Source organism: Microcaecilia unicolor, chromosome 3 (assembly GCF_901765095.1).
Source record: "Microcaecilia unicolor chromosome 3, aMicUni1.1, whole genome shotgun sequence".
Taxonomy (NCBI): domain Eukaryota; kingdom Metazoa; phylum Chordata; class Amphibia; order Gymnophiona; family Siphonopidae; genus Microcaecilia; species Microcaecilia unicolor.
The window spans coordinates 203,493,104-203,511,756 of NC_044033.1; the positions used below are offsets into that span (position 1 = coordinate 203,493,104).

The following is an 18,653-nucleotide window of genomic DNA, read 5'->3' on the forward strand; positions in this document are numbered from 1 at the left end:
TGGGCTCGCCGTCACAGCATGGTGCTCCAAGCCACATATCTGGCAGGCGTAAAGAACAGTCTGGCCGACAGACTGAGCGGGATTATGCAACCTCACGAGTGGTCGCTCAATTCCCGAGTAGTGCGATAGATCTTCCAGGTGTGGGGCACCCCCTTGGTAGATATCTTTGCATCTCGAGCCAACCACAAAGTCCCTCAGTTCTGTTCCAGGCTTCAGGCCCACGGCAGACTGGCAGCGGATGCCTTCCTCCTGGACTGGGGGGGGAAGACTTTGTTGAAACTCAAGCAAGACCGAGGCACCATGATTCTGATTGCTCCTTTTTGGCCGCGTCAGATCTGGTTCCCTCTTCTTCTGGAGTTGTCCTCCGAAGAACAGTGGAGATTGGAGTGTTTTCCGACCCTCATCACACAGGACGAAGGGGCGCTTCTGCATCCCAACCTCCGGTCTCTGGCTCTCACGGCCTGGATGTTGAGAGCGCAGACTTTGCCTCTTTGGGTCTGTCAGAGGGTGTCTCCCGCATCTTGCTTGCTTCCAGGAAAGATTCCACTAAGAGGAGTTACTTCTTTCTATGGAGGAGGTTTGCCGTCTGGTGTGACAGCAAGGCCCTAGATCCTCGCTCTTGTCCTACACAGACCCTGCTTGAATACCTTCTGCACTTTTCTGAGTCTGGTCTCAAGACCAACTCTGTAAGGGTTCACCTTAGCGCAATCAGTGCATACCATTACCGTGTGGAAGGTAAGCCGATGTCGGAGTTCCATCTGAACCAGTCAATTGTCTTGCCAACATTCTTTCCCCATCCTCATTCCTGCCCTGCTGAACGTCAGCTGCACACATTGGACTGCAAAAGAGCATTGGCCTTCTATCTGGAGCAGACACAGCCCAACAGACAGTCCGCCCAATTGTTTGTTTCTTTTGATCCCAACAGGAGGGGAGTGGCTGTGGGGAAACGCACCATATCCAATTGGCTAGCAGATTGCATTTCCTTCACTTACGCCCAGGCTGGGATGGCTCTTGAGGGTCATGTCACGGCTCATAATGTTAGAGCCATGGCAGCGTCGGTAGCCCACTTGAAGTCAGCCACTATTGAAAAGATTTGCAAAGCTGCGACGTGGTCATCTGTCCACACATTCACATCTCATTACTGCCTGCAGCAGGATACCCGACGCAGTCGGTTCGGCCAGTCAGTGCTTCAGAATCTGTTCGGGGTTTAGGATCCAACTCCACCCCCCTAGGCCCATGTTTTATTCTGTTCCAGGCTACACTCTCAGTTAGTTGGAAAAATTGTTAGGTCAATCTCAGTTATGTCCTCGCCGTTGCGAGGCCCAATTGACCATGTTTGTTGTTTTCAGTGAGCCTGGGGGCTAGGGATACCCCATCAGTGAGAACAAGCAGCCTGCTTGTCCTCGGAGAAAGCGAATGCTACATACCTGTAGAAGGTATTCTCCGAGGACAGCTGGCTGATTGTTCTCACAAACCCGCCCGCCTCCCCTTTGGAGTTGTGTCTTCCCTTGTCTTTGTCTTGCTACATATGGGACTGACGAACACGAGCCGGTTCGGGCGGGAAGACGGCCGCGCATGCGCGGTGCGCATGGGCGCGCGAGGACTAGCAAAGGCCTTTGCTAGTGAAGTTTCTGATTGGAGGGGCTGCCGTGGACGTCACCCATCAGTGAGAACAATCAGCCTGCTGTCCTCGGAGAATACCTTCTATAGGTATGTAGCATTCGCTTTCTAGGATCTCCTGTCCAATTGACATTTCTTCTCTTTTTTATGTGCAGCAACCATCTTCCCTGAGAACCCCTCTCTCCTGTTCAGTATCTTCCCTCTGTGCCCCTGTCTCTAGCATTGCCTGTATGTCCCTTCCCCATACAGTATCTTTTTCCATGACCCTGTCTCACCTCAAATTCACCATCTCACACTCTTCCCCCCTCCTCCAAATAATCTGGTTCCTCTACCCTCCAACACACATCTGGCATCTATTGTAGTTCAACTCCCCCCACCCCCCCGCCTTTCTCTGTCCCTCCCACCCACAAAGTCTGTGGACCCACGGAGAATGAGTGGGAAGGAGGGAGTGAAGTGGAGACACAGAAAAATGCTAGACCCACAGAAGTAGCCATTTTCAATCCCTCATTTCCACCCCATACCCACCCTCCCACCACATCACATCTCACACAGTATTCTTTCAGGTATTCAGTATTGTTTCAGTATTCTTCCCCCCCCACCATCTTTCTCATGACCCCCCTTCCCCACATGGTAGTCTCTCATGGCCCCCTACACTCACCCCACATCACATCCCACACAATTTTCTCTAATGATCCCCCCAACCCCACATGGCAGTCTTTCATGGCCCCCTACATTCACATCCCATTCAAGTCTCCCATGTTCCACCCCCCCCCCCCCACACAACAAACCAGAGGCTCTTTGAAAGTAAATTTAAACAGCCTTACTAAAGGCTGGAGACACTTCCTCTGCAGGCTGTTCTGCTCCCACTGATCTCGACGCTCCTCTTCCTGGTCTTGCAGACCTCCCCCCCCCCCCCCCCCCCCCCCCCCCCAAAATGATGCTGCTCTTGCCAGTTCATGTGCTGTTCCTGCCGGTCCCCAATGCTGCTCCTACTGGTTCCCCAACGATGATGCTTTCTGCTCTCTCTGTTCTGCTGCTCCTGCCAGTCCCAGATGCTGTCACCACACAACCACCACATGTGAAGTGGGGGGGGGGGGGGGCAGTCCCCCACGTCTGCACAGCCGCCGCCGCTCACACCTTCGTCCTCTTCCACTCTGTGTAGCAAGAGCTTCCAAAAAGGTTCCACTGGCTGCTGCCCTGCCAGCCAATGAGAGCTGCTTGCCTTCCCAGCCAATGGGATGCTTTCATTCTCGGGCAAAGAAAAGCAATCTCATTGGCCAGAAAAAAAAAAAAAAAAAGTTTTTGCCTGCCTTATTAGGAAAAGTGAAGGGGTTACCTGCACTGTTCATCAGGTATGTTTTTGTGCTGGCTGCAAACCTTAGATGCCAGGTCTGAATTTTTAGTCACCATGGCGACCTAGGGTTTTGTCGAGCCTTGCTCTACATCACAGGACCACCAGCATCATCATCAGATCACAACCACCTGCCTTCTGTGCCAACTACTTACATGATACGACGACCAAATACCAATAGACTGAAGATGTATATCTTTTATTGTTGAAATCTGTCTGATCAACAGTGATCCCTCTTTAGATGACTTTGCCTCTAAGGGATGTGTGTGACTCCATTTTACATCTGTTCGTTTTTTTCATCCTATATATTTGTATCAGGACTATTAAACCTAAATAAATTTGTGTGGTTAATCAGTATAATAGGAGAGAATTCTAAATTCTGGGACCATATGTTAGACGTGTTTGTTTTCAGTAGGGGGAGTTATCATACTGTCTACATATAATCTCTAAATCCCTTCTATGAAAAAGATACAGCAGTTTTGGACTTCATTCTCCCCACCAACACCAACCTGTAGGACACTTCCAAGGTCCCACCGACCGGTGTTACTCCTTGAATGGCCAAAAGGTGCTCAGTGTACACAGTTCACCCCAATTTAAATGGCCACCTTCTTAGAAACACAAATACACTTAATTGAAGACAACTCCACAAGACTCACCTGTAAGAAGTCTGCTGTTTTTTCTGGCAGTTTGCTTCCAACAAATTTGAAATGCTCCTTATGGAATACACTGTCCAAATGATTCTTCATCTGTTCATCATAGAATGTGCGATACTTACACAGCGAGCACACAAACCGAATTCTGGACAGGAGAAAAAGGTTGAACCAAGACAACTGTTATCCGTCGGAAGTTTATATTATATATATTATATAGTATATACAGTGCAATCCGCTTAAGTGCAAGGGTCTGGGACCAAAGAAATACATGCAGTTAACCAGAGCGTGCACAACTGTTGTGACCCAAAGAAGCTTGACATCTGATAAACATATGTACAGTACTGTTTATTATACGTACAATATACAGTCTCCGTTAACTGACGTTATACAGTCTCCGTTTACTTCAAGTAAGCATAACGTCAGTTATCAGTCATTGTCCTCTGTACACTCTTGTGTCTGTGAGTTCCATAGACTACATCTGCCAGATGGTAAAAACTGTCATAGCACTGACATCCAGTGGCCTCCAGATAGGCCCGCACGGTGTTGAGACTCTCCAGCGCTCTTGCAAAAGTGACAGGTTGTTGAATTTTGTCAGCATGTGCCTCGCTGCTCATTTCATCATGTTTCATCATCAGCCGTTGCCTGTGTGCAGGCACATATCTGGACATCAGTGCTGTCGTCAGCTGTTTGTAGATCGTAATCAACAGCTACGCAGTGATGAAACTCCTCTTCAGTAACACCGGCTGGGATGTCAATAGCCTGTTCATCTGACATGTTTGCAACAGCTGCATCTGTTTCGTCCCTCTCCACATCCCTAACAAAGCTTGCCCGCTTGTAGCAGCTCACAATGGTTGCCTGTGTAACATGATTCAAGGCTTCTTTCTGCATATGTAGGGAATCCAATAGTGATAGATTATGAGCCAATTCAACAGCACGTTTATCCTTGCCAGTCTGGTCACCCATAACGCTCATCAGACGACGTAGCACAAGAGCCCGATAATGTTGTTTGAAATTGGCTATTATGCCCTGATCCATAGGTTGGATCAGAGGTAGTGTTTGGTGGCAGGAAGACCACCTTGACGTTAGACAGCCTGACATACAAAGCAACAAAATCTGATGCTTTTGTGCCCGCATTCTAGTGTCTAACTTCTTTAGCCACTGCTTCCAAATTTCCCCAGTCATCCATGAATTTGCGTTAGCCTCATATGACACAGGAAGTCGCTTAACATTCTTCAAGCAATGGGGCTGCTTGCTCTTTCCAATGACGAGAGGTTTAAACTTCTCACTCCCATCCATATTGCAGCAGAGGAAGAGCGTCAGTCGGTCCTTCGACGTTTTACTTCCTGTAGTTTCGGCTTGTTTGAATGCAAGTGTTCCATCAGGAATTGCTCATCAGTAGAGGCCGTTTTCGTCAGCACTGAAAATGTCACGAGGTGCAAACTCGTTCAAGATGGTAGGAAGAACTGAAACAACCCAATTTCCAGTACCAAAGTCATCAGCGTCTTGTTTTTCACCATGCTGTTTCTCTCCTTCCATCTTTCCAACCATCCAACCGTGGCTTTGAATTCAGTTAGTCCAAGACTTTCAGCTAGATGATTAGCTTTCTCCATAAGCAGTGGACCCACTGACAGGAAACTGTCTGCTCCTGACTTGAGAAAACCACTGAAGAAGAGCATCTTCTACTTCCTCAGCTTTTCCCACCCGTTTTCTTTTCCGGTGTGGATCTGTATTGTTTTGCCAGTCTTCCAGAAGCTAGTCCTTCTGCTTCAAGATACATGAAATTTGACTGGGATTGACACCATATTCTTTAGCAATAGATGCTTGACTGTTTGTTTTCTAATTTTTTAAAGAACTTTTATTCGTTCAGCCAGTATTAAAGTCTTACAATTGCACGACGACGATGACTCCAGTGTACAATCTAACAACATTCTTTCGCTTCTGCCTGTGGCAGTTAGCGATTTCAAATTTACCGCCCCTTTGTCACACGCCAATCGGCTTCCATATTCCGCACGTGTGCTTATGCGGAGTCTTTCTTGCAGAGGAGCGGTCAACCATGCATATAAGCGAATCTTGCACTTATCTGTGGCGCGCTAAACCGAAGTTTGTCCCCCATAGAAATTGATGGCGCCAAAAACGGGACCAAAGTACAGCATGCAGTTAAACAGAGCATGTGCTTATCCGACGTGCACTTAAATGGAGTGCACTGTATTATACTGTAATTCTCTGGGCTATTCCAAGTTCTTATTATGTTATCTGCATTGAACTTAGCAGGTATATGCAGAACAGCAGAATATACGTAAACAATGTAATGGTACAAGACCCATACGGTATAACTTCAAGTCTCAGACACTACTTAAAAGCAAATATTGTGTAAATTAAGATGGTGAATGACAGTATACAAGTGAATAGTGAGTGACAGTATACATGGTGTGATGGCTCCAGTATAATTTCAGTCTCACTCTAATTAATTCAGATTGTTATTCTTTTAATGTGGAGGTGTACATCACTTTGGAAGAATATTTGAAGAATAAGTTTATAAGCTTTTATAAATAAAATATTGTTGCCAAAGAGGAGCAGTTTAAAACTTATCCTTGTGATGAAAGTTTAAGACATGAAGGTTGTCCAATTAAGACTTTGCTGTTTCCTTTATTTAAAATTTATATTCTGCTTATCTCCTAAGCAGATCAGAGAATAAAAAAAAAATCATAATATAATCAGATGTTCATATACAATACAACAAAGGGAAAAGGAACGGCTGCTTTCAATAGAGAAATCTGCAAAAAAGCCAGCAGAGGTATCGCTGGCATTATCTGCTCTCAGAATATCAAAATTATAGAGGCGTGAGGGTCAAAAAACAAAGAATATAAATCACCCCACTAAAAATCAGCGATAATACACTTAATAGAACTAAACAAGTCAATATATATATATATATATTTTAATTTTTGTTACATTTGTACCCCGCGCTTTCCCACTCATGGCAGGCTCAATGCGGCAGGCAATGGAGGGTTAAGTGACTTGCCCAGAGTCACAAGGAGCTGCCTATGCCGGGAATCGAACTCAGTTCCTCAGTTCCCCAGGACCAAAGTCCACCACCCTAACCACTAGGCCACTCCTCCACTTGATAGAGGAAAAAGCCTCAGAAACATAGTGGAACACTCATTTGCTTCCCAAATTATATTACCCTGTACATTTTATCAAATCCAAATGTGTACAAAATATAAAAAATACGCTCAAAAGACTTTTAGAACTTATCTAAACAAATTCAGTCATATGCCCTCTGCTAAGGGTCTTGTATTGTGGGCAACCCCACTGCTTCAGGGCAAATCATGGATCCATTCGGAGTGCTGCTCTGCACATTTAGCGTCCTGCTAAGCCTCGTCAGCAGTGAGGACCACCTGGTCTACTCTGGTTTGTTGCTTGCTGTGGACTTAAGAGCCTCTTTGGTGTTGTGTATGACTAATATGTAGGCTTCTGCATAACATAAAATTCTATCAGGCTGATATGGCAGGAGTAAAGAATGCAGGTAGGCTGGGGTACCTGAAAATGAAGCTTGTGGCTATGTCATGCTGAGTAAGCCCCCAATCTGCAAACTCCTCTTCTTCCTCCTCTGTCAGAAACCCTGAACCCTTCATTTTCAAAACGCACTCCCAAATACTCAGATGGCTGCAACTTGCTCTTAGGTGGGCTGATCACCCATCCCAAACAGGGATTTGATGGTACGCTTATTAGGTCCATAGACATCAGGAACGCCCCCTGCCAAAATGCCATCCCCACAAATTTTAGTATTTCCATGCAAAATCTTGGCATTCTGAACGACCTGTTCACTTGTTTAATATCCAAGATAGGCCAGAACATGCCCCGTTTCTTGGGCACCACTAAATACACAGGATTACCCACCTGTTTCTTCCTCGCCCCAGAGGAACAGGAAACTACAATGTCTGACAGCTGTCACCTTCAGCTAGGGCCAACAGGATGACTCCAAAAATATGTTGCGCAAAGGATGAGCAAACTCAAAAGGGTAAACCTTCATGAATAACTTCAAGCACCCATTGATCTGAGGAGATTTCCCGTAGACCAAGTCCACTAAGTGGATAAGGTCCATTGAGCTTGACTCACATGAAGTGTGCCATGGGAATGGCATGGATTGTTGATGCTATGTGGCCAAGCATACTCAATATCTGACCAGTTGATAATTTGATTTCCACTGTGGAGGAAATTCACGGGAGTCAGCAAGTTGTCTATCCTTTTCAGTAGAAGACAGTTGCTTTAATTGTGGCTAGCAAGGCTCCTATGAACTCCAATTTGTCTTGGTTTTAGATGACTTGGGATAATTTATAATGAACCCTAGTAACTCTAATCACTGAATGATTCAGACAATCATTCCTGAGTTGCCTACTTGATCAATTATCCAAATAGGGAAATACATGCACACCCAGTCTAAGTAGATACACTGTGACATATAGTGAACACTCGATATGCCAATATGAAGCCAAACAGCAGTACGTAATACTGGCAGTGGTCTATCTCTCCCCCAAACCAGCAGAAACTGAGGGAGGTCCATTAGAAATGTACTGTGGAAGAGGACTAGAATGCCTCATGGCTTTAAGGGCAGCTAAAAAAAGCCACACACCCTACTCCCACAGTCTGAAGACCCGATGCAAGAGAAGCAGAATATTGAATTTTTTCTCAACAGCAAAGGAAGAACCAGTACCTAGGTTCTTGGACACACGCCAGAACAGCAGGATAAATCTCCCCTTACAAAGCCTAATACTCACTATTTCCTGCAGCATAAGGAAACAATGAAGGACTTTTAGGGAGCCAGAGAAGAAGCTAAAAGGAAAAAGATGCTCCAAAAAAACAAACCCCGCACAAAAAAGGTTGCTTTACAGAGCCTAATAGTCACAGTTTCCTGCAGTATAAGGAAACAATTTTTAGGGAGCCAGATAAGTAGCTCAATAGTCAATGCGGAATCAATAATGACCCCGAGATATCTAAAGGACTTAACTGTTGGAATATTCTGACCAAATAGCATAGGTACCGCAGAGGGATATATGCCTTGCCCTACTATCCAAGATGTTATAGTCTTATCCGGGTTCAGTACCAACTGATATGTTGTCAACCAGTCTGCCACTTTATCCAGGCATATTTGAATGGGTGTAAGATCTATGTTCAATGGTCTAACAATGAATAAGCAGAAAATCATCTGCATATGAATAAAAACGGATACCCATTGTTTGAATGAGGAGCGCCAGGGGACTGATGTATAGGTTAAACAGTAGTGGAGATAAAACCGAGCCCTGAGGAACTCCACATGATAGGTTGTATGATGTAGAACAAGATTGCTGCTGAACTACTTTAAATGAACGATCCGTGAGAAAGGATATAAACCATTTCATAGTTGTCCCTGAAATACCAATCTCACTCAATCTATCAAGAAGTAAGTTATGATTAATTAGGTCAAAGGCCGCAGACAAATCTAATGAAACAATCAGGGCAATATAACTGAGCTCTAATTTAGCATGGATTTCACTTAACAGTGAAGTCAGAATAGTCTCTGTACTGTGACCCTTCCTAAAACCCGATTGTCTGGGATGTAACAAATTTTTAGAATCTACATAAGTTTGCAACTGTCTAAACACTATTGTCTCTATAACTTTAGATAGAAAAGGAAGATTAGAGACTGGTCTATAGTTAGTAGGTAATAAGGGATCCAATGAAGATTTCTTTAGACTAGGTTTTACTAGCGCTTCTTTCAAAATAGTAGGGACTATCCCATCAGAAAGGCTCAACATAACAATTGAGTACATAAACTGTTGGACTTCTAACGTATGTTTTTTCAACCATGCAGAAGGTATAGGATCCAACGAACTATAGGTGGGCGATAGACCTGCAACCAAAGTATATAATGATTTGGCAGACGGAATTTCAAAATCCTTCCAAGGTACAAATAATTGTGAACTTGGGGAATTGTCAGTATGACTTAGCCCTGGTACCCTTGGGAAGAGAGCTCTTAATTTCTCGATTTTAGAGCTAAAGAATTTTGCTAGAGTTTCAGAGTCAATAGCAGGCGATTCTCTATTTTCGTCCTGTTCTAATCAGCATATGCTTGTCTTAATAGTCCATTTTCTCCCTATGAGGGAGATTGAGAGCACCATACACGAACTTGCCCACAATCAGAATGAACATTCAGTCAAAACTTCTTTTCTGTTGAAGATCCAGCTAAAAATCATGCCAGGTATTTGCGACCTGGATTGGCCACTGTTGGAAAAAGGATACCGGGCTTAATGGACCGTGTCCTTGGACTGTTGTACATATCTTGCTGTTGACTACACACATTTTTTTTGTATAAAAGTTTACCAAGCATGGATGATTTTGAGAGACAGCTCTAGCTAATACAACCTATGTTGTCTGTCCTGCAATGCCTTAAAATTATGAGAACTCATGCTCTTCCCTCATTTAAGAAGTGCAGAGAGGTCCCTTAGGGAACCTCAGTGATGGGAACTGAAACTAAATGTTAAAGGTTTCATCCCAGCAGAAAGTGCCAAAGCAGAATAATTAATTAATGATGAAGGGAAAGGTGACTGATCCATACTTTTCCATCAGGCGGTCCCGCTGCCTCTTCTTCTGCCCATCTTGAGTCTTCTTACCCGCCTGCAGCTTCTTTTTTACTTGAGTGATCTCTTCTTCCATAGTTAAAGTAGAACCTAGGAACAAGTCAATGCCAAAACAATGCATAAGTTCATATTTGCAACATACCCTTAACAAAGCCAGAAAACCTAACTGCTGTGTTATTTCATGAAGTAGACTTGTATAGCAGTGCTCTAAGCTTTCATATGTCCATAAAGAGTTAATATGAACTTGGAGCTGGATGAAAGCTTTTCACCCTCACAGCTCCAAATTATTGTATGGCACACTTTCATTCATAATTAAATTTTGCCAGTAAGATACAACTTGGGTCTGCATTTCTTTGGTCATGTCTGAAAGGATCAGATGGGGTTACACTGAAGCAGTGAGATGTCTCTGTCAAACCATTCCAGCGGCTTATATGCTCACAGTGTAAAAATTAAAGCGTAGTAGTAGCTTATAGCATGTGTACCATAAGTTACAGTGAATGTGTTTTGCTAATTCAAATTGAATTAGTTTATGGAGTGATGGACTTGCAGATTTCAAGCCAGCTCACACTTACCAGATTCTCCCTTCTCTTTCCCTTCTTCATCTGCCCCTTCCTAACAGAAGGAGATATTAATAGGTTAGACATGTAGACACACCATATTACCAATCAAAAGCACAGTATGCCTGCTTTGAGGAGGTGCAGGAAGAACATGCTCTGATCTATTTGCGGTTCAGTCTGAGTGAGAGCCTATTCCAGCATTCAGCCTACACAAATCTTGGCTCCCCAACATGAGCAGGGGGTAACGGTAACAGTCAAACAAGAAGCAGTGAGTAAATGGCTTTCATCCATGTTCACCCAGTATTAAAGGTAGTCTACAGACACAAGAATGCAAACCAATTCTGCTAAACGAATATTAAAAGTAGAAAAAGAAAGTTCAAAATTTGCAGGTCTGGGGTAAAGGGGGGTTAAGGAAGGGAATGGGAGAGGGCGGGGGATGATAGGTACATTTGATGGGGTAATAAATGTTGGCATTAAATTCACAAATGCTGTATGTTAGTTAGCAATTGTTGTATATTGAGATTGAGGTTGGATGGACGTTATATGCAGAACCTGTATGACAATGTTTGTGTTACTGCAATGCCATTAAAAAACATTTAAACATAAAGAAAGTTCAAAATAATTCAGCTAGCAGTTACTTACAGTTTTAGAGCCCTTTTCAACTGCATCTCCTCCCTCTTTCTTTTCTGAAAAACAGATATAGCACAAGGTCAGGCACCTAACCTGAGTAAAAATATTTCTGCACTTTCCAGTAGCCAGCTTTGAAAGTATAATCAGGAAAACGACATGTTAAAAGAAAAGAGCAAAAGAGAGATCAGAGCCTGTACACAAGGTTTGCTTTCTTAAAATGAAGGCATTTTTAGCAGCCAAAACCAGCCTGAGGCAGACTTACATATTACCCACTAGCTTTTATTTGACCGTTACCCTGTCCACATGCTTTCTATTCAGTCATTCCACACTATCCAACCCTTGGGACTAACATCATACCCCCCGCCCTCCCCCATTAAGCATGAAGCAACAAAGACTCTAGGGGCACAAGTCACAATCCTAAGACTAGATAGAACTTCATTGTGTATCTCCTCACACTATGAGTCGCTTACCTGTTAATTGGGGTACTCCATAGACAGCAGGAAAATGCAGCCACACTGATGGCTATCCTGACGACGGACCCGGGGCTGTGAATCCATGCTCTGTGCTCAGTAAAGTCTGGTCTGTGGATCAGGAATCTGGGAGCAAGTGGTGCAGCTTTATGCGCACTGCTGGGACCTTGGCCAAGGACAAGGAGCACCAGACTAACAACCTACCATCTTGTTGGAGGTACAGAAAATACTAGTATTTTCCACAGAGTACCAGCCCCTTGCACAGGTGATATCACTGGGAAAAGTCAGCTTCTCTACTTCCATCTGCTGGAAGGCAGGGATAATAACCCACTAATCAGGATGATGCAGACTGGCTGCTAGAAATGTTAAACTTAACAGATTGTCATGTGGAAGTATGCACCAGGTTGGTTTGAATCACATGCTTGAGCTGTATTGGCTTGTGGATGTATAGATTATGCATACTACTTGCCAAGACGTGATATGTAGTGTCAGCTGGACTTTTCTCTGTCAACCCTGACATGTGTGGTTGAAAGCGAGATTGTGTCTTGTTACTTGTCAGATCACACCGCAACCACAGTGTCTCAGGCTTAGTGAGTGTACATGACAGTTCGATGCATCATTGGTTGGATTGCAGGGTTTGAACCATTAAAAAGTTAGTAAGAGAATATAGGGGCTGTAGAGGATTCCAATTCTAGGGAGGGCTTTAAGGCAGTTTTTAAAAGTACAGCATGCTTGGCAAAGTGATCAGCTCCAGAAAGTCTAAAAATAAGGCATAAAAACATACTCTTAGAAATTTATCAGAAGCTGGTGCAGAAAAAGAGCAGAGAGAATAGACTGAGCAGAACTCAATATAGCAATTTGGCATATCATCATGACAATAAGACTGGTGGTCTCTAGGCCAGGTTGATCAGCAGGTAAGGATGTCAAAGGCCCAGACATTATCAAGTAGGCCTTGAGAACTTAGCTAGTTGAGCCTGATCAGATTTATAAGGCCGTATCAGCTCATTATGCTACCCAGTGTCAAATGTGGTGTGGAACCTCAGCCTAGCCTCATCCGCTTTCATGTAAGTTATGTGAACTGTTTAACACATACTGTGAATAGTCACATGGAAGGAGGCCATGATGGTATAAAAGCATGCATAGAAAAAAATATTGCAAATTAGCTAGAAAGAATGAGAAACGTGAATATATATGGAAGTCCTTGAACAGGGATATGTATATGAATTAAGATATATTCTTTCAGTTAAGACCAGAATAGCAAATTGATTTTATTCTAAATTAACTAGTAAAAAAGGCCCGTTTCTGAGAGCAATGAAACAGGCGCTAGCAAGGTATTTGTTTTGGGCAATGAATGTTTATAAAGGGATTTTTTGGATTATTTTTTTTGTGTTGGTAATGAAGAATTGACATTTGTGTATTATGTGCAATATGATTTCTTAAGTGGTGGGGGGTTGGTTGTGTTGTTGTTGGCTTGTATTAGTGTGGTGTTGTAGTGTGGTTGTTGTTGTAAATGTTTGTTTGTTTTTTTGGGGGGGGGAGGGGGTTGGGATGGCAGGGGTGTTCAACTGTGAGGGTGTGGTGGGGGAGTGAGTGTCCATCTGTCCATGTTGTGGATCAGTGTGTGGTTTTTTTTTTTTATTATAAGGGGGTTTTTTTGGGCCCCCTCCCCCAGGGTGCCCCCTTCCCTCCCTCCCAGATGCAAGTGTGTGTGTGAGGGTCACCTACACCACACAGTCACTGGGCCTGTCTGATAATAGGTTACTTTGTTAGTGGCACTTCTCACCCATTTGAACCCTCACACTACTGGGTAATGGGCAATTAACACCCAAGAACGGGTTAATGGCACCCTCCCTCCAACTGGATCTTTACTGCTATGATAGCATAAACGGTTATGTGCAGTATCTGTTGTCAAGAGTGAGTGTCTCTTCCAAGTTCCTGCTCTCCTTTCACAATACTCCCCACTTCCTCCGCTCTCTCCCTCTTGCAGAGCTTTTTGTGCCCTTTCTGTTATCTGGATCTCCAGCTTCCCCCGGATTTATCTTTGGCCAATTCCCTTCCTGGATTTTGCTCTCCCCTTTGATGTGTTTCCTGGATTTCTCCCTCCCTGAATCGATTTTGTATTTCCTGGATTGCTCTCTCACTCCTTTCCTTCCCTCTCTCTCTCTCTTTGTCGGATTTCTCCCTCCTTGTATGTGTCTGATGGATTTCTTTTTTTTTTTTTTTCACCTCCTCTTCCTGTTTCTTTCTGGAATTTTATTGTGTTTGTACCTCCCTTTTTGAATCAGTATTTTCTGGTTTTTTTTTTTAATATGTTCCGCAGACCTGTGGCTCCGGGTTTTCTCTCTCCCCCTAGCTAATTTCCCGACCAGCTATGATCAGTCTGTCTGTGTTCTGCGTCATTCTAGCCTACCGATCTCGTAGCGACGAATGCTGCCTCTTACCGATCGATGGAACCGTTAATTGCGTTCACGAACCGGCGCGTTGAAATTCTGAATGACAAGCAATCATGGTTCGAGATGCGGGCCCGGAGGGGAGAAGCGCGCGGGGAAGCAGGCACAATATTGAGAGGGAGGGGAAAAAGGGCTTCCATTAGTGAGGAGAGAGCACACGCGCCTCCGCACAGTCACTAGTGGTCTCCCGAAGTCTGTAAGGATGGGGCGGTGACGGTGTTCCAAAACCTTCTCTGAGATGGGTTTAATTGTGGTGGTTAACTGAAATCTTGCTTGGCTGTGGGGTCTTCAGGAAAGATTTGTGAAGCATTGCTGAAAAGGAGGGTGGGGGAGGGAGGTTGTGGGGAAAGGAAGCGCTTTCTGCTCCATATGATCGGGTGGTAAGCAAAACTTTTTGGGTTAGGCTTGTTCGTCGGGTGGGATGGGGTGTGGTTTTGTGATGCGGCGAGGGGGGGGGGGGGGGGGGGGTCTGTGTTGCCGCGCTCCCTGCCACTTGCTCCGAAGTGGCAGGGAGCGGGGCACTGACAGCTGATTCCCAGGCAGGGGGAGGAGTAGGGAAACAACTCCTCCCCTTGCTTTGGAATCAGCTGTCACTGACGTCATTGCGTGCCTGCCTAGCAGACCACCTCGAGCCAGGGAGCCAAGGTCCCAAGCACAGAACGTTGAAGGTGAGAATTATTATATAGGACTATAACCAGAATTGCATAAAGTATAAAACCTGAAAACAGCATTGAGCTAATGGTATTTTGTTAAGGAACTGGGCAGACATTAAGTACATTGCTCTGTTTAATTGTTTTCATTCAAAGCACCCCTATTTACTCTAAGTTGACACCTTTTAGAAGCATCATGTTATCCTGTTTACAAATATTGGCCTGACCAGCTCGTATAAAAGAAGAATTTCACCCATAAAACGTGGCAAGACCCAATCTACACGGGACTGTTTAGTACCCAAACAGTGACACCTACAGCTGCATTGCTGGAAAGAGACTTTTAGTTGGACTCATTTGTGTGCTTTAAAGACATACTCCATTTATTGGGTGAATGGGAAAATTAGGTTCTTACTGTGATAATTTTCTTTCCTTTAGTCATAGCAGATGCAGCCATTACAGATGGGTTGTGTCCATCAACCAGCAGAGGGAGATAGAGAGCACACTTTTTCAGTGCCTCATACCAGCTTGCTCCACTGCCTCTCTTCAGTATTTGAAGCTTCCAAAGCAGTATGGCAAACCGCAATGGGAATAACATGAGCTTTCCTCACAGCGAACGATGGCCCTACAACAAAGGGCATTAACTCAGAATGGAGGGAATGAAACATCCTCCCGGAGGGCATAAACTCATCCTCCACTGAGACATAACTGGAGGGAATAAGCTCATCCTCCAAAACATGAAACTGGAGGGAATTAAGTCATCCTCCTTTAATTGAACAAGAATCCTGAAGACTGTTTTCCGACTTTCTCCCAAGGACGGAATCTCCAGGAAACACGAACAGAACCTGAAATAGATTTACAGCAGATAGCATCAGACAGGGAGGGTTCATGGCTGCATCTGCTATGACTAAAGGAAAGAAAATTATCACGGTAAGAACCTAATTTTCCCTTCCTTGTCATCAAGCAGATGCAGCCATTACAGATGGGATGTATCAAAGCAATCCTTAGATAGGGTGGGAACAAGCCACACCAAGTGCCAGCACTTGCGCTCCAAAATGTGCATCCCTCCTGGCAGCCACATCCAGCCTGTAATGTCGGTCAAAAGAGAGCTAGAAGCCCATGTTGCTGCACTACAAATCTCTTGAAGAGAGAGTGCTCCAGTTTCAGCCCAAGAAGAGGAAATTCCTCTAGCGGAATGCGCCTTAAAGGCATCAGGCGGAGGCCGGCCGGCAAGCAAATAAGCTGAAAAGATAGATTCTTTAAGCCAGCGGGCAATAGTGGCTTTAGACGCTGGAGACCCTGTGCGAGGACCTGATAGCAAAACAAACAGATGATCAGAGGTCCTGAAAGAGTTAGTAACTCGCAGATACTGCAGCAGAGTCCTGTGCACGTCCAACAGGTGCAATTGCCCAAAAGATTCTGGAAACTCCTCCTCGACAAAGGAGGGCAAGAAAATAGGTTGGTTTAGGTTAAACGCTGAAACCACCTTAGGCAAGAAGGAAGGCACGGTCCGAACCGTGACCCCGGACTCTGAAAACTGCAGAAAAGGGTCTCTACAGGACAGCGCCTGGAGCTCTGACACCTGTCTCGCCGAAGTAATGGCCACTAACAAGACGGCCTTCAGTGTCAAATCTTTCTCTGAAGCACGCTGAAGCAGTTCAAAGGGAGCACCCTGAAGGGCCTTCAGCACTAGCCCCAGGTTCCAAGCTGGACAAGGTGCACGCACGGGAGGACGGAGCCGAAGCACCCCTCTAAGAAACCGTGCCACATCCGGATGGGCAGCTAAAGACACGCCTTCAACCTTGCCACGCAGGGAGGCCAATGCTGCCACTTGCACCCGCAGGGAATTATAGGCCAAGCCTTTTTGTACACCATCCTGCAAAAAGTCTAGAATTGGCGAGACAGGAGCCCGCAGGGGTGTGATCTCTCTGGAAGCACACCAGACTTCAAACTGGCGCCAAATCCTGGCATAAGCCACAGAAGTGGAATGCTTGCGGGCTTGCAGAAGAGTGGTAATTACTTTATTGGAATAGCCTCTGCCTCTCAATTGTGCCCTCTCAATCGCCAGGCCATAAGACCAAATCGGCCGGCGTCCACCATGGTCACCGGACCCTGTGACAACAGGTTGGGAACCAGAGGGAACTGAAGGGGATCCTCTACGAACATCTGTCGGAGGTCCGCATACCAAGGCCTCCTGGGCCAATCCGGGGCGACGAGAACCACTTCTCCTGGATGCAGCCGAATCCGCAGGAGCACTCGCCCTATCAAGGGCCACGGAGGAAACACATACAGTAGGCCCGGAGGCCAGGGTTGAGCCAAGGCATCCAACCCCGCCGCGCAAGGATCTCTCCGTCTTGCTGAAGAAGCACGGGACTTTGGCATGGGAGCTTGTCGCCATTAGATCCATCACGGGCTTGTCCCACTTGGCACATATCTGCAGGAATACTTCGTCTGCAAGTTCCTACTCCGCTGGATCGATCTGATGCCTGCTTAGATAATCGGCTTGCACGTTGATCTGATCTGCAATGTGAGCTGCCGACAGAAACTGTAGATGCAGCTCGGCCCAGTGGCAAATTTGTTCGGCTTGCGCAGCTAGAGCTCTGCACTGAGTGCCGCCTTGTTGATTTATGTAGGCCACTGCTGTCGTGTTGTCCGACATCACTCTACAGCCAATCCTTCCAGGGTCACTTGAAAGGCCAGAAGCGCCTGAAACACCGCTTTCAACTCTAGGCGGTTGATGGACCACTCCGACCCCTCGGGTGTCCATAGACCCTGGGCATGCTTCCCCTTGCAATGTGGGCCCCAGCCTTTCAGGCTGGCATCTGTCACCACTAGGCACCAATCGGGGAGCGCCAGCGGCATTCCTCGCCGCAGCATGGTGTCTGAGAGCCACCACTCCATGCTGAGTCGGGCCGCAGGGAGACAAGAGAGTCTGCATTGGTAATCCTGAGATACTGGAGACCATCTTTGAAGTAGAGCATACTGTAGAGGTCTCAGGTGCGCTCTCGCCCAGGGCACCAGTTCCATGGTGGCCGTCATCGATCCAAGCAGCTGGACAATGTCCCAAGCTCGCGGGTGGGGCATCTTCAGGAGCAGACGGACCTGATTCTGAAACTTGCACCGCCTTTGCTCAGGTAGGTACACATACCCCGAGGCTCTGTCGAACCTGGTCCCCAAATATTCTAGAGACTGCGAGGGGGTCAGGTGACTTTTGGCCAAATTGACGACCCAGCCCAGAGATTGAAGTACTGAGACCACATGCTGACTCTCTGCAGCAGAGTTTGCTCGAATGAGCCAGTCGTCCAGGTACGGGTGAAACCGAATACCCTCTTGCCTGAGGAAAGGCAGCTACTACCACCATAACCTTCGAAAAGGTGCGGGGAGCTGTGGCGAGGCCAAAAGGCAAGGCCCGGTACTGGAAATGCTTTCCCATCACCGCAAACCTCAGAAACGTCTGGTGCGGGGGCCAAATTGGAATGTGCAAGTAAGCTTCTTTCAGGTCCAGAGACGTGAGAAACTCTCCTGGCTGTACCGCCGCAATGACGGAGCTAGGGTTTCCATGTGAAAATGCCGCACTCTCAGGGACTTGTTTAATTCTTTTAAGTCCAGAATAGGGTGAAAAGACCCTCCTTTTCGCGGCACCACAAAGTAGATGGAG

The 18,653-nt window shown here is 45.7% G+C and overlaps 1 protein-coding gene across 1 annotated transcript in view; it reads right to left on the bottom strand.

Annotated features, from left to right (window-relative positions):
- Nucleotides 1-18,653, bottom strand: part of LOC115466130 (A-kinase anchor protein 8-like) — a 134,960-nt gene that overhangs the window by 24,873 nt on the left and 91,434 nt on the right. Inside the window, exons 6-9 of the mRNA XM_030197178.1 lie at nt 11,441-11,484; nt 10,814-10,853; nt 10,220-10,331; nt 3,628-3,769 (exon numbers count right to left, since the gene is read on the bottom strand). Of these exons, the coding sequence (XP_030053038.1) occupies nt 3,628-3,769; nt 10,220-10,331; nt 10,814-10,853; nt 11,441-11,484 (338 nt within the window). The remainder of the gene's footprint in view (nt 1-3,627; nt 3,770-10,219; nt 10,332-10,813; nt 10,854-11,440; nt 11,485-18,653) is intronic.